General features: G+C 41.1%; 1 protein-coding gene across 46 annotated transcripts in view; it reads right to left on the bottom strand.

The window, feature by feature from the left end:
- Positions 1-27,614, bottom strand: part of KALRN (kalirin RhoGEF kinase) — a 692,908-nt gene that overhangs the window by 168,648 nt on the left and 496,646 nt on the right. For 4 of the 46 annotated variants that reach the window (XM_086402411.1, XM_086402403.1, XM_086402395.1 and 1 more), the window contains exon 34: positions 14,748-16,180. The exons of 40 other annotated variants lie outside the window; for them this stretch is intronic. In XM_086402411.1, coding sequence (XP_086258537.1) covers positions 16,118-16,180 — 63 coding nt within the window. In that variant the 3' untranslated portion in view covers positions 14,748-16,117. Of the gene's footprint in view, positions 1-14,747; positions 16,181-27,614 lie in introns of those variants that run through there. 2 more of the 46 variants (XR_015164413.1, XR_015164412.1) reach the window with 1 other exon arrangement.

Raw genomic sequence — 27,614 nt, forward strand, 5'->3', positions numbered from 1 at the left:
TTTTCTAAATCAGTAATACTCTCATCAGTGTGCATTCTTATTTTGTGGTTACTTGTTTCTGTTTCATATACAGTATTCTTCCTTTACTTCACTGAGGAATTTTTAACATCCTTGTTTAAAGGCTCTTTCATACTGCTCTTTATCTATCAGTTTTTATATTAACCATGTATTTGCCATTTCTAACGCTTTTCATTTCTTTGTTCAGATTTGTTTTTCCTTGTGGTATCATTTCCTTCTACCTAAAAGACTCCCTTTAACATTTCCTATAGTGTAGATCTGCTGGTGAGGAATTTCGATTTTTTTTCCAGCTTTTATATGTCAGGGAAAAAATATTTTGCTTTCATTATTAACAGTTATCTTTACTAGATATAGAAGTCTTGGTTGATAGTTTTCCTTTTACTTTCGTTATTCCACTGTGAGGTGCCACTGTCAATCTTTGCTTACCTTGTCTTCAATGAGAAATATGCTGTTGTTTTTATCTTTGTTCATCTGCATATAGCATGTATTGACTGCCTTTCAGTTCAGTTCAGTTCAGTTCAGTCGCTCAGTCATGTCTGACTCTTTGCGACACTATGAACCACAGCACGCCAGGCCTCCCTGTCCAACACCAACTCCCGGAGCCTACCCAAACTCATGTCCATTGTGTCGGTGATGCCATCCAACCATCTCATCCTCTGTCGTCTCCTTCTCCTCCTGCCCCCAATCCCTCCCAGCATCAGGGTCTTTTCCAATGAGTCAACTCTTCACATGAGGTGGCCAAAGTTTTGGAGTTTCAGCTTTAGCATCATTCCTTCCAATGAACACCCAGGACTGATTTCCTTTAGGATGGACTGGTTGGATCTCCTTGCAGTCCAAGGGACTCTCAAGAGTCTTCTCCAACACCACAGTTCAAAGCATCAATTCTTTGGCTCTCAGCTTTCTTTATAGTACAACTCTCACATCCATACATGACCACTGGAAAAACCATAGTCTTAACTAGACAGACCTTTGTTGACAAAGTAATGTCTCTGCTTTGTAATATGCTGTCTAAGTTGGTCATAACTTTCCTTCCAAGGAATAAGCGTCTTTTAATTTCATGGTTGCAATCACCATCTGCAGTGATTTTGGAGCCCCAAAAGATAAAGTCTGATGCTGTTTCCACTGTTTCCCCATCTATTTCTCATGAAGTGATGGGACCAGATGCCATGATTTTAGTTTTCTGAATGTTGAGCTTTAAGCCAACTTTTTCACTCTCCTCTTTCACTTTCATCAAGAGGCTTTTTAGTTCCTCTTCACTTTCTGCCATAAGGGTGGTGTCATTTGTATATCTGAGGTTATTGATATTTTTCCCGGCAATCTTGATTCTAGCTTGTGCTTCCTCCAGCCCAGTGTTCCTCATGATGTACTCTGCATAGAAGTTAAATAAGCAGGGTGACAATATACAGCCTTGATGTACTCCTTTTCCTATTTGGAACTAGTCTGTTGTTCCATGTCCAGTTCTAACTGTTGCTTCCTGACCTGCATACAGGTTTCGCAAGAGGCAGGTCAGGTGGTCTGGTATTCCCATCTCTTTCAGAATTTTCCACAGTTTATTGTGATCCACACAGTCAAAGGCTTTAGCATAGTCAATAAAGCAGAAATAGATGTTTTTCTGGAACTCTTGCTTTTTCGATGATCCAGCGGATGTTGGCAATTTGGTCTCTGGTTCCTCTGCCTTTTCTACAACCAGCTTGAACATCTGGAAGTTCATGGTTCACGTATTGCTGAAGCCTGGCTTGGAAAATTTTGAGAATTACTTTACTAGCGTGTGAGATGAGAGCAATTGTGCAGTAGTTTGAGCATTCTTTGGCATTGCCTTTCTTTGGGATTAGAATGAACACTGACCTTTTCTGGTCCTGTGGCCACTGCTGAGTTTTCCAAATTTGCTGGCATATTGAGTGCAGCACTTTCACAGCATTATCTTTCAGGATTTGAAATAGCTCAACTGCAATTCCATCACCTCCACTAGCTTTGTTCGTAGTGATGCTTTCTAAGGCCCACTTGACTTCACATTCCAGGCTGTCTGGCTCTATGTGAGTGATCACACCATCATGATTATCTGGGTTGTGAAGCTCTTTTTTGTACAGTTCTTCTGTGTATTCTTGCCACCTCTTCTTAATATCTTCTGCTTCTGTTAGGTCCATTCTGTGTCTGTTCTTTATTGTGCCCATCTTTGCATGAAATGTTCCCTTGGTATCTCTAATTTTCTTGAAAAGATCTCTAGTCTTTCCCATTCTATTGTTTTCCTCTATTTCTTTGCATTGATCACTGAGGAAGGCTTTCTTATCTCTCCTTGCTATTCTTTGGAACTCTGCATTCAAATGGGTATATCTTTCCTTTTACCCTTTGCTTTTCACTTCCCTTTTTTTCACAGCTATTTGTAAGGCCTTCTCAGACAGCCATTTTGCTTTTTTGCATTTCTTTTCCATGGGGATGGTCTTGATCCCTGTCTCCTGTACAATGTCACAAACCTCCGTCCACAGTCCATCAGGCACTCTGTCTATCAGATCTAGTCCCTTAAATCTATTTCTCACTTCCACTGTATAGTCATAAGGGATTTGATTTAGGTCAGACCTGAATGGTCTACTGGTTTTCTCCACTGTCTTCAATTTCAGTCTGAATTTGGCAATAAGGAGTTCATGATCTGAGGCCCACTCAGCTCCCAGTCTTGTTTTTGCTCACTGTATAGAGCTTCTCCATCTTTAGCTGCAAAGAATAGAATCAATCTGATTTTGGTGTCGACCATCTGGTGATGTCCATGTGTAGAGTCTTCTCTTGTGTTGCTGGAAGAGGGTGTTTTCTACGACCAGTGCATTCTCTTGGTAGAACTCTATTAGCCTTGACTAGATGGACTTTTGTTTTTAGGGTTTTCTATTTTATCACTCATTTTGAGCAATTTAATTATGTTATGCCTTGCTTTTGTTTTCTTCTTAGTTATTGTGTGTGGGATTTACTGGGATTCTTGGATCTACCAATTTATAGCCTTTATCAAATTTGAAACCTTTTCAGCCATTATTGTGCTTCCCTGGTGGCTCAGATGGTAAAGAATTTGCCTAAAATGCAGGAGACCTGGTTTAATCCCTGGGTTGGGCCAATCCCCTGGAGAAGGGAATGGCTACCCACTCCAAGTATTCTTGCCTGGAGAATCCCATGGACAGATAGCCTGGTGGCTACAGTCCATGGGGTTGCAAAGAATGATATGACTGAGTAATTAATACTTTCTACTTTCTTTCTCAGTCATTATTGTTTTAAATATTTTTATGCCCCCCTTTCCATTTTGGGAACTCCAATTACATGAATATTAGGATGCTTGAGGTTGTTCCATGGATCAACAATGATGATGCTTTGTACTTCTAAAAAAGTTATTATTTTTTCAATGTTTCCCTTTGTATAGTTTCTATTTCGATGCTTTCAAGTACGCTTATATTTTCTCCTGGAATGTCTAATCTACTGTGAATCTTATTCAGGTATTTTTTACTTCAGACATTATAGTTTTCACCTCTAGAAGTTCAACATGGGTTTGTCCTTATGTTTCCCATATTGCTCCTTAATTTTTTGAATGTATGAAACACTTAATAATAACTGTTTTTATGTCCATGTCTGCTACTGCCAACATGTGTGTCAGTGTTGGTTAAGTGTCAATGGATTTTTCTCCCTCATTATGGTCATATTTTCCTGCTTTTTTGCATGCCCAGTAATTTTTGATTGGATACCAGATATTGTGAAATTTTACCTTTTCTTGGGCGCTCAACAATTATATTCATATATTCCTATAACTACTCTTGAGCTTTTCCTGGCATGCAGTTACTTTGAAACAGTCTTATTCTATTAAGATCTGTTAGGCAGAATCAGAGCCTAGTTCTTCTAGGGTTTATTCTAAGTATTTAACCTGATGTCCTGAGAATTTGAGGTTTCCTAGTCTGCCTGGTGGGAACAGGCATTACTTTAGGCTCTTTGGGGAACAATGAGTACCCTTCCTCTAATTAATTCAGGTGATTCTTCCCCATCCTGGGGGAGTTTCCATTTATGCATGTGCTGATCGATAATTTGATGAATACTCGCAGGAAACCCTCTGAATATCTCCAGAGTTCTCTTTCTGTGCAGCTTTCTTCTCTCTACTACTCTGTCCTATAGAATCTAGCTGCCTTGATATCACTGGATTTTCAGCTCCATATTCTCTAGTTAAATTAAGAAGATGAGACTGAAAGTCCACTGGTTTACCTCTCCCTGCACTGAAACCTGGAAACTCAGAGCAGTAAGCAAGGGTATTCAAAGGGCTCACTTTGTTTCCTGTCTCTCGGGGATCACACTGTCCTTTGTTGTCTGATGTCCAGTGTCTTGAAAATAGTTTCTTAATTTTTGTCTGGTTTTTGGTTGCTTCAAGCAGGGGAGTATATCTGGCCCTTGTTTCTCTATTTTGGTTACACAGATAAATCTCACATCCTCTTTCCTGACCACAACTTACCCTCCTTAGTTATTCTTACTATGACCTTTCCTTAATTCCACTGGGGCCTCTAGCACATGGAGCCCTCTACTGACTCCCATAGAAAACCTATGACAAACCTAGACAGCGTACTAAAAAGCAGAGACATTACTTTGCTGACAAAGGTCTATGTAGTCAAAGCTATGGTTTTTCCAGTAGTCATGTATGGATGTGAGAGTTGGACTATACAGAAAGCCAAGTGCCGGAGAATTGATGCATTTGAACTGTGGTGTTGGAGACGACTCTTGAGAGTCCCATGGACTGCAAAGAGATCAAACCAGTCAATCCTAAAGGAAATCAACCCTGAATGTTCATTGGAAGGACTTACGCTGAAGTTGAAGCTCCCACACTTTGGCCACCTGATACAAAGAACTGACTCACCAGAAAAGACCCTGATGCTGGGAAAGATTGAGGGCAGGAGGAGAAGGGGACGACAGAGGATGAGATGGTTGGATGGCATCACTGACTCAATGGACATGAGTCTGAGCAAGTTCCAGGAGATGGTGAAGGACAGGAAAGCCTGGCTTGCTGCAGTCCATGGGGTCAGAAAGAGTTGGACATGACCGAGCAACTGAACAAAGTCTCCCAATCTGTCAAGACTCTCCCTTCATTCTTTCCTTCCTATGCAGCTTGTATTCCATGATCCATTATTTCAGTAATGTTCTTGTCAAGGTCCTCAATTCCCATTCTACCCCTAGGCTCATTTAACCTAGCTAATTACATGGTAGAGGTTCAATATATTTTTTTAAAATAATCAGATACGTAAATGAGAAATGAAATATGTATGTTAATTTCTGACAAACTCTTTGCCTGTATTTCAAAACTAAGCATTAAAAAATTACTAATTTTTAATACATCTCTTTTATCAATACAGATAACAATTATATATAAAATTAGGTTATCCTTTATATACAAATAACATTTTCTCAATTCTACCTTACTTAGGATGAATGCTTGTGATTTTCCCTAGTGAAAGTCATAGACCTCTGGGGTAAAACTAAGTCAATAATAGAAAAACAGAATGTTTAAGTATGAATGAAATTTAGAGATAAGTTTCTATTATTCTTCAACTTTATAGATGTGGAAATTGAGCTATTTAGAAGACAAATGATTTGGCTAAAATGTTTTTCAAAGCTCATACAGCTGGTCAATAGCAGAATGAGGAGCAAAATCAACTTTCCTAACTCCAAACCAGGGTTCCTTCCTTCTCATTGCAGTGCTATCTTTTCTTGCCCAGGCTACTTGTATTCAATACCCTGTGTTTGCAGAAATTTGAATGTGGTTTACAGTAGAGCTTGCTCTGGTTTCCCAGTGAAATCAGCTGCTTAACCATGGAGTAACCATGTGATTTCTAGAACAAGGTCATGCAATCTTATAGCACTGTTTATAATAGGACTAAAGTAGCACATGGGTCTTGTTCTCATACTTAGGTAAAACATTCTTTGAACCATTAGTCACTGACTCTGCCAGGGGATTCAATAAGTTCACATTCCTACTGTGTAAAACTTACTGTGTAGAGGCTGATGCCAGATACTAATAGAGAACTTGGTGGGTTAGCATATAAATAATGTAATAAATTAAGATATGAAAGGGCTCAAGTCCCTCTATATTCATCAGGACATTGTGCCCTTAAAAAAATGGTTCCCTAAGTCTGGAAAAAGTTTTAAGAACAAGAAGCCTTCCAATCTTTATATTCCAATTAGACATTGACACATTGACTCAATAAATTCAGAGCCTAATAGCCAGGGATGAGGCCTAGTGAAAATTAGGCAGTGGGAATAACAGAAAACAATGACTCAAACATGAATAACAGTATTTCTATGTATATGTTTGAAATTCACAAACACACACATGCACACACACATACATACACATACTTGTTGAGCAGATGCAATATTTGAAATCTGAGTTAGAGACAAAATGTAAATTATATGCAAATATAACGAGGTTACTGTTAATGTAGTCATTCTGATGTTCACTAAACATTTTTAGCTTTTTGCCTTCTGGACGCATAACTTGTTTGGTTTGCTGGCTCCTATTGGTTTTGTAGGGCCACATGACTAGTCCTGGCCATTGAAGTTGAGTCATTTCTAGGCTGGATCATTTAATTTTGGGCTAAAATCCTTTAAAATTCTCTTTCTGTCTGGGATGGTAATCAGCAACTTTACAAGATGATACATCAGCTAGGGTCCCTGATTTTCCGTGACAAATAGAGCCCCATGCCAACCTATTATGAATATGTAGTGTTAGCAAGAAATAAATCTTTGCTTATTTAGCCACCAGTATTTTTAAAGTCATTTGTTACCAGAGCACAACCTAGCTTGTCCTAACAGATATATCTGCTTTCATTCTCTTCCCTGGATGGGGAAGATACTGTCTTAGGGATAGATACTAGTAGGACCTCAGGAATATTGGAAGGGTGGTAAGAAAGATGAAGTTAAGGAAGGGAGAGATATGTAAAGGGGATATTCTAAGACAAACATAAACATATACACATTAAATGCAATTTGGGAAGACTGCTGGGCTGGAGGAAGCACAAGCTAGAATCAAGATTGCCAGGAGAAATATCAATAACCTCAGATACGCAGACGACACCACCCTTATGGCAGAAAGTGAAGAAGAACTAAAGAGCCTCTTGATGAAAGTGAAAGAGGACTGTGAAAAAGTTGGCTTAAAACTCAACATTTAGAAAATGAAGATCATGGCATCTGGTCCCATCACTTTATGGGAAATAGATGGGGAAAGAGTGGAAAGAGTGGCTGACTTCATTTTTCTGGGCTCCAAAATCACTGCAGATGGTGACTGCAGTCATGAAATTAAAAGACACTTACTCCTTGGAAGGAAAGTTATGACTAACCTTCACAGCATATTAAAAAGCAGAGACATTACTTTGTCAACAAAGGTCCGTCTAGTCAAGGCTATGGTTTTTCCAGTGGTCATGTATGGATGTGAGAGTGGGACTATAAAGAAAGCTGAGAGCTGAAGAATTGATGCTTTTGAACGATGGTGTTGGAGAAAACTCTTGAGAATCCCTTGGACTGCAAGGAGATCCAACCCATCCATCCTAAAGGAGATCAGTCCTGGGTGTTCATTGGAAGGACTGATGTTGAAGCTGAAACTCCAATACTTTGGCTACCTGATGTGAAGCGCTGACTCATTGGAAAAGACCCTGATGCTGGGAAAGATTGAGGGCAGGAGGAGAAGGGGATGACAGAGGATGAGATGGTTGGATGGCATCATCAACCTGATGGACATGGGTTTGGGTAGACTCTGGGAGCTGGTGTTGGACAGGGAGGCCTGGCATGCTGCAGTTCATGGGGTCGCAAAGAGTTGGACACGACTGAGTGACTGAACTGGACTGAACTGAACTAGATTTTATTATTGTTGTTGTTACTATTACTACCATGATTATTATTATATTTATTATTTTTTTTTTAAACAATCTGAAGATTATGGCCATTACATGCTATGACTCATCCTTGGTGTTTGATAAAAAGAGGAAGGAGAAATAATTCTAGCTTTTGGAATCTCTTAGATTAATGCAATAGCTATGCTTCCGACATAGTGTGAATTTTGTTCTTTGAGTATATTTTTTTCTATCCCAGTTGGACTATACAATTCTTGCAGTTAAGGACTATATTTTATTTTCCTTGTGTGTACTTTGGAAACAGTCCTAAAGCTCAATAAAATCAAGCTGAAGGCCAGCTGCACTTGTTTTCAGGGAATTGGCATCACATTCCATTGTTGACCATCTCTTGGACTGACTCGAACAGATGCATCAATTCTCACATTTTCATTTCCTGGAGCTTCAGGAATATGTAATGAGAATCATGAACATGGTGACAGGACAGGGCAGTGAGGAAAAGTGTATTTGCAATCAACACTGTCTTTGGAATTGTAGTCCTTTTCACTGGCGACCAACTCAGTGAAGCATTTTTCAAATTTGACTTTTCATAGCAACTGTTTCAATTTTTTAGACATGTGTGCTTTTGGGTTTATTCTCCTTTTTATTGCTCCTGGCCCTTGGTGCTTTTCCTTTTTCAATTGTCCCATTTGCCATTCTTAATTAGAAATAATCTACAGAGCCCCAAAAGTCAAATGATACATTTAAAAACTCATGGGTGTATAATACAATAAAAACTGTTGCGGGAAGAGTCAGCATTTATCAGAATCCTTTGCACTGTCAGTGTCTAAACCACACAGCATTTTCCCACACATAGCTGGCACCTGGGCTTCTGCTCGCCTATTTGATCACGGCCTTGGAGCTTCCTTGCTAACTTTCCAATTGCTTTCCTTGTTTATCAGTTCTTGTCCTTGATCTCAGGTTTTAACTCTGCCTATCACACACAAACCTGTCTTCTACTCTTGCATTACCTGGAACTCAAGCAACAGGCTCCTTGTTTTTGCCAAGAGTGACATTATCCTTCAGAACTCCTTCCTACTCCCCAGTGGTGTAATGGAAGTATTCACCATCAATACAACCAGTCGGGTTGTATTAAAGATGGGAAATATTTCTGTTTTTCTGCATATTAAAAAAATATGCAATTGCACTTACAGTGCCTACTCTGTGTCTGGCATTAACATAGGCAGTGGGGGGACTGCAGTGAAAAAAGCAGACAAGAATTGCTGCCCTCATGGGACTTATTTTATAGCAATGACAAATCCAATTACTAGTAAGATCTGACATGGATCCTATAAAGCTGTAGTGGTTCTTTATTCAGCTAATGACCTACATCTACATGTAAGGTATAATGTTTTTGCATTCTATAGTATTAGTTAAAAATTAAATTTTTATCAGGATAGGCCAAAAGATAGTTGACCCATACGAGGTATGATCAGAAGCCCCCTCCTCAGCACACACGTTGGTCCCCACTCTCACCCTGGGATCCTTTAACCCTGATTGATGCCATAGCAGAAACCCAGCAAAATCTAAAAAATCAATACAGCCAAATCTAAAAACTCCACATGATATTTGGGTGTAAGGCCCATTAAAAGGTCACCATTGCCAGGCAACAGTATCCCTGGACAGCGTAACAAGTAGAATAACACTTCTTATTCCACTATCCCAGAAACTCAAAGGCATATACGTCGAGACCCCCTCCTCCCATCACTGCTATTTCTTCCTGTGGCTACCACCATCCATGACCAGACCCACCCACAGTGGGCCTGGCTAGACGATCAAGCCACTAGCACCCTGGATGGTCATTGGTAAGGCTCGATGCATCATCTATGCTGTGAAAACTCCCTCCCAGGCTAGAAGAGGCTTGCAGAACTGGCAGAAATAGGGTTCATAGGACAGATCCAAGAGCCAGCTGGACATCTGCCCTGAACCCCTGTGTTGAGATTCTGCTATTCACAAAACCCAACCTAAAGCAGGCTGGAGTCAGAGCCTGAGCAGCTCCTTTGAATAGAGGGAGTAAGGGCTGCTGTACCAACAGGTGACCCAACACAAACAGAAGGAAGGTATGTGAGTGGTATTCCTTGAGCTACTTGGGTCAACAGAACTACAATCTAATCCTTGTCTTCTGACTGCATTTTGGTTTTCTAAGCTTGTCTTCCTTTTTGGATTATGTATTTGCAATTTATTTAACGGGCTCACAAAATTCTTATGCTGGGCTTCAGCACCTTTCCTGTGCATATGTATTTGTGACACATGTATTGTTGAATTACAGTCTGCCTTTCTTCTCAAGGTGTCTCTAACACTGACCTGATTAACTGAATCCTCTGCACGCCACCTCATCTCCTCCAACCCAACTTGTTTGCTTATATGTTCAGTCCTTGTGTTGCAGTGGACATGAACTATTTGTTTTTAAGGAGTAGTCATTTTCATAGCACAGTTTGGAGTCTAAAGCTCAGGAAAAACACATTCACATAGTATCTTTCATAAATATGGAGATTCTAATCATCCAAGTTTTATAATCTTCATATTTTCAATTTACCATGGTCCACATGTGGGATAACTATGATAGATGTTAGATCCTACGCCACCTCCTTGTTACCAAGCTTTTGGGTTTCTGATGCACATATCAATGTGTGCTCAGAGCTACAGAGTAGAGTTTCTTCCTTACCCCACTCTTCTCTTCCCCAGGCATTTCTTTCCTAATGATACCTATTTTATGTTGAAGCTAAAATAACTCATTAATTAGCTTTCTTTGAGCATATAGTGAGTACAGAGAATTAAAATGGGGAGATGCTCACGTGGGTTTATTATCTACATCTAGAATACACTTCAACTTGACTATTCTATGTGATTTATAAAATGATTCTAATATATGCCATGTATTTGAATATAGGATTATTTCTAACTCATTTTCATAGCCTGTTCAGTGGCTCTTACAGTGTCTGGTGCCGAGTAAGTGCTTATTGAATAAATGAGTGGTCCCAATGGTGGTACAGGAGGAAAATGTTAGAATATTGAAGAGTTGAGAGACAGATGAGGACCGTTTTAGAAATGAAGCTTCTAAAACCTTTGGCTCTTGGATGGTTAAAACACATATGGGAGCTGAAGAGAAACAGCTCCTTGTAACTCTTGGGTCCTTGTCTGTGAGATTCAGTGAGACCTTACTTCCTCACTGTGAGGAATCAGTGTACAACTGGAGAAAATAACAAAAAGAAAGGCAAGTACTGGAAAACAGGATTTTCTCTTTCATGTCTAAGATTTTCTTGGGTATATTTAAATACCTGGGAATGTGATTCACCAGTCATTGGATTTAACAAAATCCACCCTCATTTTCCCATATGCTTAAGTGATACAGGAAACTTTCAATTATCACAACTAATGGAATGGAAGCAAAAGTACACATAATCAAATACCATTTCTATTTGTCTTTGGAAAGTATTATGTCTGCCTTTCCCCCAGCAGGTTTGCTTTCACGATGATTAATTCTAGCTTGGGCTAATATTAAAATGAGTTTGCATTTTCTCTGTACAATACCTGGAAGTAGAAGAGAAATGTGTTTATGGCAGAGGAAACTCATGCAGGGCTTAGAATCTGTCACAGTTAATCACCCACATGGATAATCTACATGCAGCAAGTGGGATTTTGAACAGACTAAAAGGCAAAGAGCAACTACACGTCCTGGATTTTAATGGTCCGGGGTTGTCACCCCAGGGGAAAGCTATAGCTCATGTTATGAAGAGTGTGAGTAGAAAAAGAACACTGAACTAGGAGGAAGGCAACTGGTGTGCTCATCCTTGATGCCCAAGGGAGGCCATATAACCTCTTTGTGTTTCAGTTTCTTTATCTAGAAAATGTAATAAGGACATCTATAACTGTTTACCTGACAGATTAACTGCCAAAAAAGAGTAGTGAATAAAAGTGTTTGTAAAAGTATTAAATGCTAGGAAAACACAAAGTATTGATAGACAAACAGTGAAATACTGTCACCAGCTTTTGACAACCTGTCCTTTGCCCTAACTCCTCACTTGGAGACTTGGGGTGTGGCTTCTGAAACTTAACTCAGTTTTTTTAAAAAGTCACATTTCTTAAGGATTCTGCTCTTCCAGGAATAGCTACTTTGATAATGTCCATGGATCCAAATGAATAGTTACACCCTTTATCAGGATTTTAACAGAGATCTTTCAGCTATAATAATTAATCTTGTTGTTGTTGTTTAATCATTGTGTCTGACTCTTTGTGACCCCCATGGACTGTAGCCCGTCAGACTCCACTATCCATGGGATATTCCAATAGAATACTGAAGTGGGCTGCCATTTCCTTCTCCAATAATACTTAACCTAGTGGCTCTCAAAGTGAGATCCCTGGACCACCTGCAGCAGCAGCATCTGGGCATGCAAATTCTTGGACCCACCCCAGACGGAGTGAATCACAAGCTCTGGGAGTGGAGCCCAGCAATCTGTGTTTTAACAAGTGTTCCAGATGATGCTGGTGTACACTCAAGTTTGAGAAAGTGAGTGAAGTCGCTCAGTCGTGTCCGACTCTTTGTGACTTCATGGACTGTAGCCTACCAGGCTCCTCCATCCCTGAGATTTTCCAGGCAAGAGTACTGGAGTGGGTTGCCATTCCTTCTCCAAGTTTGAGAACCACTGCCTTAAGTCAAAGGGAAAAAGGGAAACCCAGAAATTGGGCTCTGAGACATGTTACTGAAAGACCTTTATTTCTCTGAAGGAGGTGGGATAAGGCTTATGGGACATTTCAAATCATACTGCACAGCTGTGTGTGTGTAAGTAAAATGATGGCCAAGAACAATTTTCTCTGGGAGGTCTTTTTCCCAACCATCCCACCTAAAAATGTATCACCACCTTCCTTAGCACTCCCCACTTGCCTCTCTTGATCTACTTTTCCTTGTAGCATTTATTACCTCTTAATATGCTGTTATTTACTTATTTCAGTTATTGTCTGTCTCCCCCAGCTGGAATGTTCACTCCATAAGGGCAATCTGTTTTGTTCACTGCTGTGTCCCTAGTTCTGAGAACTGTGCATGGTTCCTAGTCAGTACTCTGAATTAACAAGTGAATGAACAACTGCTGACATTGAGAGATAAGAAAACACTGGGTCAGATCAAAACATTGAAACACCTGCAAGAAACCTTCTTACAGCACAGGAGCCTTGCCTTTCTGTTCCTGCTTTGGGCTCTGAAATAAGTCTGCAAACAAGGCTTGAGTAACTGCCATCCTCAGGGGTTTAATTCACTATGCTGTTTGATTTTCATTACAAAAAATGTGCTATCTGGTTTTTCCTAGGCTGGGGATAGTGTACTGATTGATCAATGCATTCACAGGGCTGGCTATGGGTGTGCAAGAGACCAGAGTGTGACACAATAGGGAAAAGGCCCTCTAGGAACAGAAATCTACTGAATTCTCATTCTTATGCTGCCCTAACTTGCTATATTGTCCTAACCAAACTGCTTAGCATTTCTGGGTCTTGTTTCATCTGTGGATCTCAACGATCTCCAAGGTCCCTTTCAATTATATTGATAATTACATATCCATTCAAATATTACTTGATTAATGCCTCTCTCCTCCACTAGCAAGCTCTGTGAGAACAGGGGCTGAATCTGTATTTGCCCACCTAGTCCATAATGCCCAGCACATGGGCGCACTCAAATATTTGCCGAGTGAGCAAATTCCTGTGAAAACCAAATAGGAATCTCAGCCTCATCAGCTTGTGCTCTGTACAGCTAAGTTCAAGGTATGTGGATGTAGGTTTCAAAACCCTGGCCTGGAAGAGATCGCCAATCAACAGGAAGAGCAGGATGCTGTGCCTCCCTCCACCAACCCCCAGAGCACACAGAGGTTGCAAAATTCATTAAATGTATTCATGGCAAGGTATATGGGAGAGAGCCCAGACTGAGCACTGGCCATCAGACCTGTGGTCTGAAGAAGCAAGGGTTTGGGGATCAGAAACCTGAATCACAGATCTGTTATTCTCCAGCTTTATGACTTTGTACAAATTATTTACTTCTCTCAGCTTCAGCCTTTTTATCTGGAAAATGAAGTACTGCCTGCCTCTCAGGATGGCTCTGAAGATAAGAGGAGTTGATATGTATCAAGTGCTTTCCCAATAATCTGGTGTAAGGAGAGTGCTCAGTGTATGGAAGCCTCCTTGTCTGGTCCTGCCTTTTCTGCCCCTTACAAGGTTTCTAACAAAGCTTCCTGTTCCAAAAAACTGACCCAAGTTGGTTATGGCTAATGGGAGTGCCCTGGCCAGCCTGGCTTAAGGGGAGATAGAGATCAGAGTCAAAAGTGCTTCTCAAAATATTTACTTTGGAAATACATACTTTCTCCATTTGCTTCTAGTTTGCTTAATGACATTTTGAGATTCGAACTTGCTCTAACTTGATATCAAAAAGTGAAATTTTGTAAATAAATCTTAACTGATAATCACTTGAACGCACTCGTATCAGCGAACAGGATGAGTTAGAACTTAACTTCTCTATTTGGCTGCCTTTGTCTCTCCTGCTTTGCTCTTTGAGGGAATTATCCTCCTGGTCCTGCCTTGCCCCCTCCACCTTCCCCCACCACACTCATCCACTTCACATGACCATCTTTATCCTGGAAAACAAATTCTGCTGCTAGGCAACCAGAAAACAAAATCCACAGTGGTCGACATGATTTGCATTGTGATGGCAATTCCAGTGGTGCCACCACCAGGCCAGACGTACACCCATTGCTTCTGTCCTCAACAGATCTTTCCAGAAAGTGGGATGGGGTGCGTTCTTAGTAGAAAATTAAGGGCCTCAGTACTCAACGGAAAGTATTTATAAATCACTGTATATCAACAGCCTGCTTTAGAATAATTTTATTAGAACACATTCAAGAAAGTGACATATGGAAAAAGACAGCAGCAATTCTTAGTCATGCAAATGCCCATGTTAAGGTTCTCCATTGGATTTAAATTCAAGTACAAAGACAGTCCTTTCCTGAGCCAGGTGCAATTCCAGAGCATGACACTTTGAGTCGAGAGCATGTTTCCTCTGCAAAGTTCAGAACACTGAACAAGTCCCACCCTCACAATAAGATTGTGAGATACATGGAAGTGTAAACTTTCAGGATTTTAAGGAACCCTTTACCCAAGCCCTCCCCCATAACCCAGCTGGGGGAAGTAAACCCAACTTTGGGACCTCTTATAAATAGATTTAGTCTATTGAAAATAAAGCAGTGGGCCTTAAAAAAAATTAGAAAATGAATATATACATACATATATATATAATGGAATGGAATCACCTTTGCCTTTTGCCTTGGTGTGGGATTTCCATGAAACTCTGTGTTAGGGTGGGGGCTCTCAAGTGTTTTGGGGGTTGGAGGACTTTTTTTATTTTTTAACTTTTTATTAAGAAAAACTGCGAACATATACAAAAGGGATAGAATGATATAACGAACACCACGTGCCCATCATCTAGTCTCAACAATTATCAACATGTGGCCAGTTTGTTTATTTCTTCTCCCACCTCCCACCCACCCCTGCCAACAGGATAATTTGGAAGCCAAGGAAGGCTGGTAGGGTGATCTTCGAACCAGACACCTCAGCAGTGAGTAAGGTTAGGAAGGAGCTAGAAAACAGTGGCAAAACCTGGGTAGGTTGAAGATTATGGAACATGTGTTGGGAGAAGTAGTTCCTGCCAGTGTTTGGGATCAGTTGGAGTTGACCCTCACCTTCCATAAACCATAACCATAAGAGGTCCCTTTTTCCCTCTCCCTCCCATTCATGATATAGGGGAGGCAGGCTAGATTAAAATGATGGGTTTTTCCAGATTGGGGCCACTGACAAAAGAAACATTCAACCTGGAGAAAAACTCCAGGAAAACTCTAATGAATCCCCCACCAGGGCCAGGGGCCTGATGTTCAGACTGGGAGCTGGGGGAGTGTGTTGGGCCATGGGGCCTCTCACAGGTCCCTACTGCCCACCCCCCCCTCCCATTTTAGACTTTGGAGAGAAGCTCGGCAACCTTGAATTGCACCCAATAGAGAAAGAAGCAAGGGGCCCCGAGGAGTGAGCCCATGGCCCGGGGGGCAGATTTTGCATGGAACATGTTGCCCTCTGAGCAAAGGCTGCACCCCACACCAGCCCTGCCAGAGCAGTCTCAAGAGAGGCGGGTGATGGGAGTCCAGGTGGGAGGTCCCAACGGCGGCACGGCTACCCCGGTGAGCTGCGTGCTAAACGTAAGTGGAGAAAGGATCTCCAGGTCCCAGGTACCACCGAGGAGCAAGGTTGCCATCCTGTTAAGAAAAGGGCCGGGGCTCTGTGATTTGCATATAACTCTGCAAAAATTTTCATGAGATCCTGTAGCCCTTTATAGAAAACAGAGTGAAACCATCAGTGTGACCTAGTGTATTTCTAGTGATCCAATGCACACAGTGCAACCTGGCAAATACACAGTCATTATTTTAGAGGAAATGGAGGAAGCAGAGTGCTGTGTAGGACAGTGCTCGGTCTGAAGGTTCAGAAGTCAGCCAGGTCTAGCATCCAGAGGAGGATCACTGAGCGGCCACTTTTAACTGTGAAATACTGTCAAGAGTGCAAACCTGCACGCTGTTTTTAGCATTAGTTCCCTGTAGAGCAATCCTGCTGTGACTTTCCAACTTCCCAGACAGACAAGGAGAGGTGGAGCCAGGAATAATATAGGGATACATTAAATAAGAGGTCCAGTGGCAGTGATCATTAGTGTTTATTTCATACCCTTCCTGTTTTGTTTTGTTTTCTTGTTTCAATTCTTCTAGGGTCTCTGTGCCCTACCAAGGCTTACCATGACATTCAGCTAGAGAAAGAAACTGAGAAAAGGTTACCCATTTATGCAGCAGATCTTTAGTAGTAACTGACTTAACACTCTTGATTTCAAGTGTTTCCAGGGTCTATAACATGGTAGTCTGGAACTTTTCTAAGGCACAAAGCTGGTTCATGCACACTGCAAGGCCGGCTAAGAGAATGGATTACTGAGTGAGGGAGTGATGGAGCCATGCCAGAGACCCCATATTCCAGTGTGGTTCTACCATCTCTATTGGGTCACTGGAGGCAATGGAATCATCCATTCTTTAGGAACGATGGTCCCTCAAAGAGAACCAACTTCTTTTTTTTTCTTTTTTGAGAACCAACTTCTAGTGCTATTGGAAGAGTGAAATATTTCAAAAAGCAATGGCTCTTATCCAGGAGAAAAGTTTAAGAGGAATGAAAGAGTCTGACCTCCAGTTTGACTGTGGTTCAGCTCACGGTGTCAAAGGCTACCTTATGGAAATGAGAAAACCAGTATGAGACTCTTTTAGTAAGAACTCCAGCCAGGCAAAAACTGTTCATTAAGGGACAGAAAAAGCCTCAGCATGGAGTTCAAATGGCAGTTACTCTGAACGGTGGAGAAGGTCGGGGCTGCTAAGGATTCAGAAGAGAGATGAGATTCTAAAGAAAGTCTGGGACAGGATGCATGTATTTGTGAAAGGGCAAAGTACTGGTGCCCACTGAGCTCACCTTTTCCAGGGAAAAAGGGTCTCAAAAAATTTAAATCATATTTTCCTTTGCATAATGTTACATTAATGGGCTGAGGGTAGGGACGTGGCATCAACTGTCCTGATTAGCTAGTCCCCCACATCATAATTCACTGTCAGTACCAGTTTATAGATGTGCTATTACCTCTGCAGAACTTACTTTAGTGGCAGAATTTAATAGTTTTACAAGTGCTGAATTTGACATTTGGCTCTGTATACAATGGTTAAAATTATAAGGGACGAGAACAGTTAAAAATATATTTTTAGTGTCATCATTATTAATAGCTAATTTATTTCCGTCATTTTTATTATCACTATTACTAATGGATAATATTTGTTGCATGTTTACCATGTGCCAGGCAAAGTGCTGAGTATCTGGCATGCATCATTTCACAAAATTTGGAATGGGTAATACCATTACTCCCATTTTGCAGACTGAGGCATTAAGGTCCTGCCCAGGATCATACAACTGGCAAGTGGAGGGGCTGAATCTGAACTGAGGTTGGTTTGACTCCAAAGTGGTCCTAACTGCTGTGGCAGGTTGCCTTGTGTAAAGGAGAATCCATCTGTTAAATGATATTTGTATGTGTGTATGTTTGTGGATTCCAAAGGTCTTAGAAAGCATCCCTCACATATTTTGAGGATCCATGTTATCCTTGAAGACGTAACTAGAAGTGGTTTGGGTCACTTCAGTATGTGTATTTATTAGATTTTGCACAAAAACCTTTATCTCCTTTTAAACCTCAAGATGTGATGGTCTCTGTGTACCTGCAAATCTGATGATGGTTTGTTATGTGAGACATATAAGAAATTCAGGCATGTAGGCAAACTGAACACTTGTTCTCCAAAACTGAGAAAATACATGCATGTTTACATAGGAAGTCATTATATTATACGGCCCAGTTGGTGCCTTAAAAGAGTAGTTAACATCCATACATCAACATTAAAAAGCGACAGCCATTTATGATGTCATTGAGATGATTTTCTGAAAATCTAGCCTATGGCAGAGACTAGTGGGAAAAATTTAAGTGGAAATGTGCTTTAAAAAATGCCATTAAATTTCTTTGAAATGTCAACGATCTCTACTATTTAGACAATAACTCTCAGCTTAGAATTCACAGATATCCCATATCCAATCGCCCTCTACCTTTGGCATTCTGATTCAGCAGGCCAGTGAGGAGCCTGGGATGAGTTTTTTGAAATGTTTCCTTGGTAATTCTAGGGGTCACTTGGTTTAAAGTCATTAGGGCACAGGACTTGTCTATGTACCAGACAATACATGGTTGGAAAACCTGAGTTGTGCAGCATTTCAACTGCATTTTCACGTCTGCCAGTATACACTGTCCAGAAGCACCTGGGCATTTTCCATGAGGAGCAAGAATCAGTGAGACCCATTTTGATAGGAGAGCAGCTTTTATTAACCAGACCTTCCGGACTTCTTTTTTTGGGGGGGGGGGCGTATATTGAGATTCCTCCCATCTCTGCCTGTTCAGTTACGTGCATGTGCTAAGTTGCTTCAGTTGTGTCTGACTCTGTGATGCTATGGACTGTAGCCTGCCAGGCTCCTCTGTCCACGGGATTCAGCAGGCAAGAATACTGGAGTGGGTTGCCACTTTCTCCTCCAGGGGATCTTCCCAACCCAGAGACTGAACCCACGTCTCTTACATCTCCTGTACTGGCAGGCAGGTTCTTTACCACTAGCGCTACCTGGGAAGCCCAGGTATAGACTCCTTCATAGAAACACCTATTTATTAATATACTGCAGGTCTCACTCTAATATTAGACACTCATAATATGAGTTTTCTGAGTTATAAAGAGAGGTTCTACAGTCTCTGGGTAGAACATCCAGTGGTATAAAAATAGCCACAAATGGGGAACATATTTGTTATATTATAGATTTATATCCTTTCTTGTTCTACAAAGAATCTGAGGCAGCTGTTTTACAATATGTTTTTAAATGCATCTTCAGTTGACTATATGTTCTAGATGTTTCTGTCTGATGGATTTGGAAGCCACTGAGGCAGGTATGTGCCTGAGTTACTAGTTCTGTGGCAGACATAATAAACTGTCTCTTCTAAATTCCTGACTCACGTCATGTTCTGTTAGGCACAGCAGACAGTGAGCAGTGGACATGTATAATACATGGAACATGGTATGTTCCTGGTTTTTTATTTTTTCCCCTTGCCCTTGGTATTTTCAATCAGGTGCATTTCATTCAATTGATCAGGAGGGAGAAATGATAAGATTTAACAGCATCTGGAGAAGGAAATGGCAACCCACTCCAGTATTCTTGCCTGGAGAATCCCAGGGACAGGAGCCTGGTGGGCTGCCGTCTATGGGGTCGCAGAGTCGGACACGACCAACGTGACTTAACAGCAGCAACAGCATCTGGGCCAAAATGTTACTTTGTGTGTTTCTGCCTGAATCATCCAAATGTTTTGGTTCATGGACTTGGCCAGCAGAAGGCAGTGTACACAGCAGACATGAGAAAGACCTGGGTTCAAATCTCAGCTCTGCCACTTTCTGGATGTGTGACCTTGGGCAGGTTATTTAACTTCTACATTTTCCTCATCTGCAAAAATGAGGATAATGATACTTACCTTGAAGAATTGTGAGGATTGAGTAAGAAATTACATTAAAAAATGCCAGGCTCATAGTAGGCGGTCAGGAAGAAAGACACTTGTTACTCTCAGTTGTCTATGTTCTGGACGCTTCCTTATAGTAGCCTTCATGCTTTCCTTGGCCTGTTTGGTTATAGCAGGGGCTTCTAAGGGAAAGGACTGTGTGCCTCTCATTAGATGGGCAGATTTGTCCCTGGGGGGCACTTCACTGCTCTGTGTTCTTCTGTTACACACATGGAACTGCAAAGCCCATATTAATGGTTTAAAAGAGCCTTTCTCCACCTCCAATTTCAAACTAGAGCCCAGACTGGAAATATTCCTTCACCAGAATGGGAAACTGAGATACAGAATAGTACAAATGTTGAATCGTGCAGACAGACATCATGAATTATGGTTTCAGTGTAGCTCTTTTTCAAAACTGATTTTTGTGACATTCTTAGTTTTTTCATGCTTCCTACTCTACTTTTGGCTTCTAGCCGTGTGTGTGTGCTGCTCATACTGACCCCAGGGCTCCTCATCTGGAATTCGGTGAGGAGGCAAGGAGTGGTTAGCCAAGCATCTCGGTGAAGAACAAAGAGGCTTCGGGGCGGTGCAGAGAGAGGCTCTGCTGTGTCCCCTCCTGAGTGACAGATTGAAGTCCCCACTTCCAGAACACTATCCCAAAGGAAAGAAACCAGCCTCAGCAAGGAAGAGTCACTCCCTCTGTTTTTCATCTTTCCATTTTCCCTTCTGCTTTTGGAGAGAACTGTGAGACTAGGCCAGGTGGTGAGACTAGGCCAGGTGGGAGGAGCATCCTTGACAATGTTTGTTTCATGTAACTTTTTTGTTCCAAGTTCAGAAAAGTTAGAAACTTTCTCTACCGAAAATTATCAGAAACTTCGCTCTGTCCTTTAAGAGCAGGAGAGGAGGGAGGAGGAGGTAGGGGAGGGTGTGGGGGAGCTGTGTGTTGACCTGATGATGAACCTGCTGTTAGGAATCTTGCTGCCCATGCAGGGGTGACCCATCCTCCCTACCTGGGGACCCAGTGTCCCCACACTGATCACTCGGGGAACCCTTCCATCTGGAATCATAGGGGGTTAAAACCGAACTTGAGCATGCCTGCCTTTTCTCCATCCCACTGTATATCTCTTCGTGAAATCTCTTCATGAACTTGAGCGTATATTTCAAGCTTTTCCTCTCACCTTTTCTATACTTTACTAAACAGCTGAGTTTGGGGAAAAACCCTGATAAACTAACCCACTATTCACCTTCCCTATTTCCCCGCCTGAATTTTCCTCCTCTTCCCTTTCGCTATCCAAGACTCCTGACCTTCAAAAACCAAACAAAGTTGCCAGTTCCTCAACTAACAGCCTTCAGTAACCTTGGCCCATCCTGCAAATCGGCCCAAATTCACTGTCTGGTCACTTTCTCTCATCTTGAGATGTTGAGGGGAAGTTCATCCCTCTGTTACCTACTAGTCACCTGCTCACCCCTTTGTCTTTGATTCACACAGAGGTTTGATCCAGAAACCATCTAATAATCATGACCCTTCCTGTCCTTAAAAATAACATCTACTCTTTTTTTGATTAATAAAAGTAACCTGACTTATCGTGGAGAATTTGGAAAAAGCCACCATCCAGAAATAACCATTACTTACATTTTGGTGTATTTCCTTCATATATACATACATGCATACATATATGTATATATAAGTATATGTATATATGTATACAGAAGCACAAACACACACATATATACACATCCACATTCCTTTTAGTGTTTAACAGAAGAGTTAGTCTTTCATATTTAGAGGGAAAAGGAAGATCCCAGGCAGGTGGAGAAGAAAAATAACCCAGGCTGCAGCTCAGGTAGGCTCTTCACCTGTGTCAGCTGTAGCCATGAGCTTTTGGAGCACATGGCTCATTGGTTTGTAATGTCATGGACTTGATGGCCAGGAGAAATATCCAAGCTATCCCTGCCTCCCAAATCACGTGGGTGAATCCTTCTTAGAGAGCAACACGGGAAACACAGAGACACACCAAAATTCATAGATACACACAAACAGAAATTATACATGTAAAAACATATTCAAACAAGTCTCTTCTGAGGCCTCTCTGTGAATGCCCACTCTATTTCAATGCATTGCTGATAATACAGTGTACCACATGTAAGCCTTGTTTTTAATGGGTCTCAGGGTTCAGCTGCTGAGATGAAAACTAACCCATGGGAAACAATAGCAAACTGGAAGAAGATGCTTTCTCATAAAGTGCTGATGGAAGGGACTCCAGAGAGTCATTCTACTATCATTCTAATAATGATGAAGATGCATTCCAGCAACATTCTTCCTGAGATCAGAAACATCTTTTAGGACAGAGAGAGAAGTTTAGAGACACAGTGATGCAGTATGTGTTAGACATATACTAACAAAGGTGATTATGATTTGAAGGATCATTATATTTTAGTGAAAATATAATCACACATATCTACCAGAAAATGTGAGAAGAGTAATCTGCAGACAGCAAGGGAGGGGCAGGACCAAGGGGAAGGGGCCAGTTTATCAGGACGCTCTAGGTCCTAGAGAACGTTGCTGTGGTTTGGGAGACATTCTTCCTCTCTTGAAGCTCTCAGGGATAAACTTGATGTATTATATAAAAGTCTAAAGGCAGGCTGAGAAAAATGCAGCCACTGTGATGATCCTGTGGAATGTTGTTTCAGGAAGAGGACAGAGAATGAAGAGCTGAGATGGCTTAGAGACCAAGCTGTGGATGGGGATCTAGACCAGGAGCAGATCTGGGAGGTGGCATATGAGTTTAGTTTCAGTTCTGTTGAGTAGACTACAGTGAATCATTCAAGAGCAGTTATGTCATAGACAATTGAAAATATGCTGCTGGATCCTAGGGTGAAAAGTAAGGGCTAGAAACAGACATCTTTCAATTCAATGTTAAAGTGCAACTGTATGCAAAGTATAATACATATGCTTTGGCTGTTAAAGAATAACATTTGACTGTGGGAGACCAATATTGTTGGCTCAGAGGTGGTAGCAGGGCATTAATGTGGAGAAATAGTGAGCATTTCCATGAAGGAGGCATGAGTCAGTCTAGAAGTGAGTGGTGGGTAGGATGTGATTAGAAGTCAGTGGGCATTACGGGAAATGGAAGCAGCAGGAGCAGATCATGACATGAGTGGAGGCAGCTGACTGCCACTGTTTACTATGCACCAGATGCTGTAGTAGACAGTAAAGATAGAAGCATCATTAAGCCATGATCATCAGGCAACTCACAATGTAACATGGGAGAGAGACATACAGGTAACCAATTATTTGGTAAGTGCAATTAGGTTGCAACCTACAAATTGCTAATATTTGATCAACCATTTTGGATCCAATCCACAAAAATGGCAGTTTCACATGATTCAATCTAATCTAAGTGTATTTTAGTGTATATAACAGATAAGGATCGTATATAGGGAGGAAAAATTATATAAATGTCTTTGGAGATGGGACTGTACTTTATTCTAAGTGTACGCTACAGAAGGCTTTTAACAGACAAGTGAGATGCTGAAAGAAATGTTTTAGGAAGATGAATTTGGTATCAGTAGAAAAGATATAATGCAGGGCCAACATCCCAGAAAGCAGTGGGGGGCAGAATTTAGGAGGCTACTTAAAGAATTTAAATAAAGGGTAAGCAGCGCCTGACCAGGGTGATATGATAGATATTTTGAGGGAATCATGAATCATCCTTAGTACTTGGCTGTGGACCGGCTGGCTATCAGGGGATATTGCCCAAAACGGATCGACAGATATATACCTGGGTGTCTGGAAAATTCTGCTTCTGCCCCATACAAGGCAGTCAAGCCAGCTTTGCTGGTTTGAGAGAAAAAAGAAAGTTTTCTGATGCCGAGACTGAAGGAAGTTGGCAGCAAACTATAAAGACTAACAGTGCCAGTGTTCACTGTGCCACCATTTGGCCTCGTGTTTGCTCGTGAGTCTCCTGGTTCCACAGGAGAACTGAGACTTCATTCGGTTGGGGACTGGCCTGTGTGATGTCACTGCTGCATCTCCAGTCTGCAATACTGCCTTGCACATAGTAGGTGTGCAAAAATATGCTGAGTAAATAGCGAATATGAAACTGTCATGAGGAGTAAGTCACTGCAGAGATATCATCTTGGAATTTGTCATGGACATCAGAATGGAAGCAGAAACTATTATTGAAGGTGGGGGAAGACCTGGAAAAGGAAAAATCAAAAGAAGTTCCAGTTCAGTGAGCATGAAGCAGCAAAGAGGTGTGAAATGGCAAAAGGAAAGTAGGTACCTGACAGTATGAGGGAGAGAAGAGATGGTGAATGTACCAGATGGAAGTGGGCACAAAATATGCGACTCAGAACCTGTGGACAGGTTACCCTTAGACTCACTCTGAGTTGAGAGAAAGATGAGAGCATATAGAGAGTTACACATAAAGGTGAAGATATGAGTAATTCTGTAACCATCATGCTAAAAACAACTCTCAGTATTTCTTAGGTGCTCCCAACAAAGTCCACATTCCTTTGAATGGTGTCCAGTGTCTGCTATGATTTGACCCAGCCAATCATCTCAGCCTTGTCTCCCACATCTCACCTCACAAAGTCCACACTGCATCAGGCATGTTTACTGTGCATGTTCCAAACGTACCCTATGTATTCCTTTCTCCCTTTCCCTGTTCTAGATGTTTGATCCATTTAGAATGACATTCCTCCCCACTCCCAATACCAGTCCTGCCGAGATAAACTCTACCCACTTGGTAAAGTTTAATGCTAACCTTTTCTAATCTTCCCAGACTAGGTAAGTTTGATTTTATTTTTCATTTAAAAATATTTTGCTATTTTATTTTTTAAGAAGTTTAATTATTTTTGGCTGTGCAGCACATGGGATCTTAGTTTCCCCATCCAGGATTCAAACCTATGCCTCCTGCATTGGAAGTGTAGCATTTTAACTACGGACCACCCAGGAAGTCCTCTGATTTTCTTCATAATATCTGTTTCGTATTTCTAGATCTCTTTCTTACCCATAATGCCCAACACATTACCTTGTGTTTATTGGGTCTTCATTCATTGATTTAATAAACAGTGACAGAGTCCCTTCTGTGAATCAGTATTTTGTTGGATTTGGTAATGCAATAGGGGTGATGCAGTAAGTCCATGATGCCCTCATGGACTTAACATCTGGTGGAGGAAGCAACTGAGTAACCAAACAAATGCTGAGATAGTCAATAATGGTGACAGGTTCTAAGAAATAACAATACAGAAGACTGTGGGAGGTGTGACTTGGGGAGAGGAGTTAGTCAGGGGGTCAGGACGGGCTAAGAAGAGAGAGCAAACGGGGCAGACTGTGGCATGAGAGGACTAAGAATTTTCTAGGCAGAAGAAACAAAGGACCTGAGATGGCAAGAAACCTGACACATTCCTGGAAGGTCAGGAAGATCACGGGGCAGGCAACAAGAGGAAAGTGGCTGCAGTGAGGAGAAGAGGGCCAAGGTCCAGGTCATACAGCCCTCATAGGGCATACTGAGGATTTTGGTATTCATCCTAAGAGCAAACAGACACTTTCAAAGGGGTTGAAGCCATAGATGTGAAAAGCTTACACTTTAAAAAGATCACATTGGCCTCAGAATGGAGAAGAGACTAGAGGAAGGTCAGAGTGAATGCCTGGGCACCAATTAGGAGGCTTCTTTCACAGGCCATGTGTGATAGTACAGTAGTGTGGACTAGAGTGGATTATGCAGACCGTCAATAAATGCCAAAAGAGGGCAGAAGCAGTCTTTTGGAGTCAATAACTAGGATTGAGAAAAATTGAGTTTCACCTTTACAAATCTCTCCACTAATGTAAATCACAGTCAACAGCACTTCAGCTCTCCAGACCCCTTTGGGAAATGTGCCTTCAGGATAATCAAGTGTTCTCGATGACAAAAGGTAAACAGCAACACCAACTTTTTCTTCCCGTTTAAATCTTTTGATGAATAGCCTTACATCTCTGACTTCTTAAAAAGAAAAATAAACTGAACATAATCTCCCCTTCTGTTGACAATTCCAACGGAGTAATAGTTATGGCATAGGACAAAATATGAAGGATGTGCCAGGTTATATACCTTCAGTAAATAGGACCCAACTGCTGGAGTTTTGCTTCCTCTGTCAGCTTTTGCTTTCATAGCTTTTCTGCTTCCTCTCTTGCTATCAGTAGCTCAGCTTTTGTGGCTACTAGTGTCTACATAGAAGTAACTTTCTCTTATGGGCTAAGTAACTAGGTGAAAATGATAAGAATTACATATAAAATTAGGATTTGAGAGGCTCTCCTGTGAGCATAGATGCTTAGTTTTGTTATGTAAAGGTTTCCTACCTGGGTCTTAGATCTGTTTGTCGAACAACTGAGTTCCGAATGCAATGGACTTACCATCTTTTTTCCTAATACATTTCATTGCTTTAACTGTATTGCCTGTTACATAATATATAAAGTGCAACAGATATGTTTTAAAATGTCAAAGTCTTTGTTCTTATTCTTTTAGTAAAACAGAGGTAAACTTAGGGATTGACAAAAGCCCACATTATGTATAAAGTTTCCATATTGGTATTTTCCACTATTCTGTGGAGAATAAAATGATGAACTCTATTCTAAAGGACCAAAAGTAAGAAATGTCTCATTATATCCCATCATATAAGCCTTTAACTTACAAATGTGCTGCCTTCAAAATGTCAAATTAGATTTAGATGCTTTTTCAGACACAATAGAGTGAAAAGACTACCCACAGAATGAAAGAAGATATTTACAACATGTATAACCAACAAAGGATTCATATCTAGAATATATAAAGAAGGCCCAAAAATGCATAAGAAAGAAACAAACAGGCAGCTCACTAAAAAACTAGGCATCATGCCCCTGCGATGAACAGGGGCATTGCGAAGGAGAAAATCTAAAGGCCCACTAAGATATGGAAAGATCTGCAACTTCATTAATAATGAGGGGACTGCAGATTAAAACCATAAGCAAGTATTACTACATACCCATCAGACCTGGCTCTCTCAAGTGCACATGATGATGTGGAGCAACAGAAATCTCACATATACTTATAGGTAGGAGTGGACAGCTGGTGTCAGCAGTTAATAGTAAAGAGGAAGACACACTTACACACTATCACCTAGCAATTTCTTTCTCTTTTTGCACCTAGCAATTTCATTCCTAGCTTTATACCCTAGAGAAACTCAACTACACGTCTTCTGCAAGGATACACATACAAGAGTATTCTAGCATTGTTCCTAATAGTCCCAAACTTCCCATGTGCAAAATGGATAAATAAGTTGTGGTATATTCATACAACGGAATACTACACAACAATGAAAACGAATGAACAACTACACATGTCAGAAAGGATGAATTCCATAAAAATAAGTGTTGAGCAAGAGAGGACACACACACGGAGAATGATTCTAGCCATATAAAACTTTACAACAGTCACACTGAAATAATATTCTGTAGGTGTATATACATGATGATGATGATAAAAGTAGCTCAGTTGTGTCCGACTCTTTGCGACCCCATGGACTATATAGTC

Source organism: Bos grunniens, chromosome 1 (assembly GCF_055505025.1).
Source record: "Bos grunniens cultivar Pamir isolate PY7600 chromosome 1, Bosgru_T2T1.0, whole genome shotgun sequence".
Classification (NCBI taxonomy): Eukaryota; Metazoa; Chordata; class Mammalia; order Artiodactyla; family Bovidae; genus Bos; species Bos grunniens.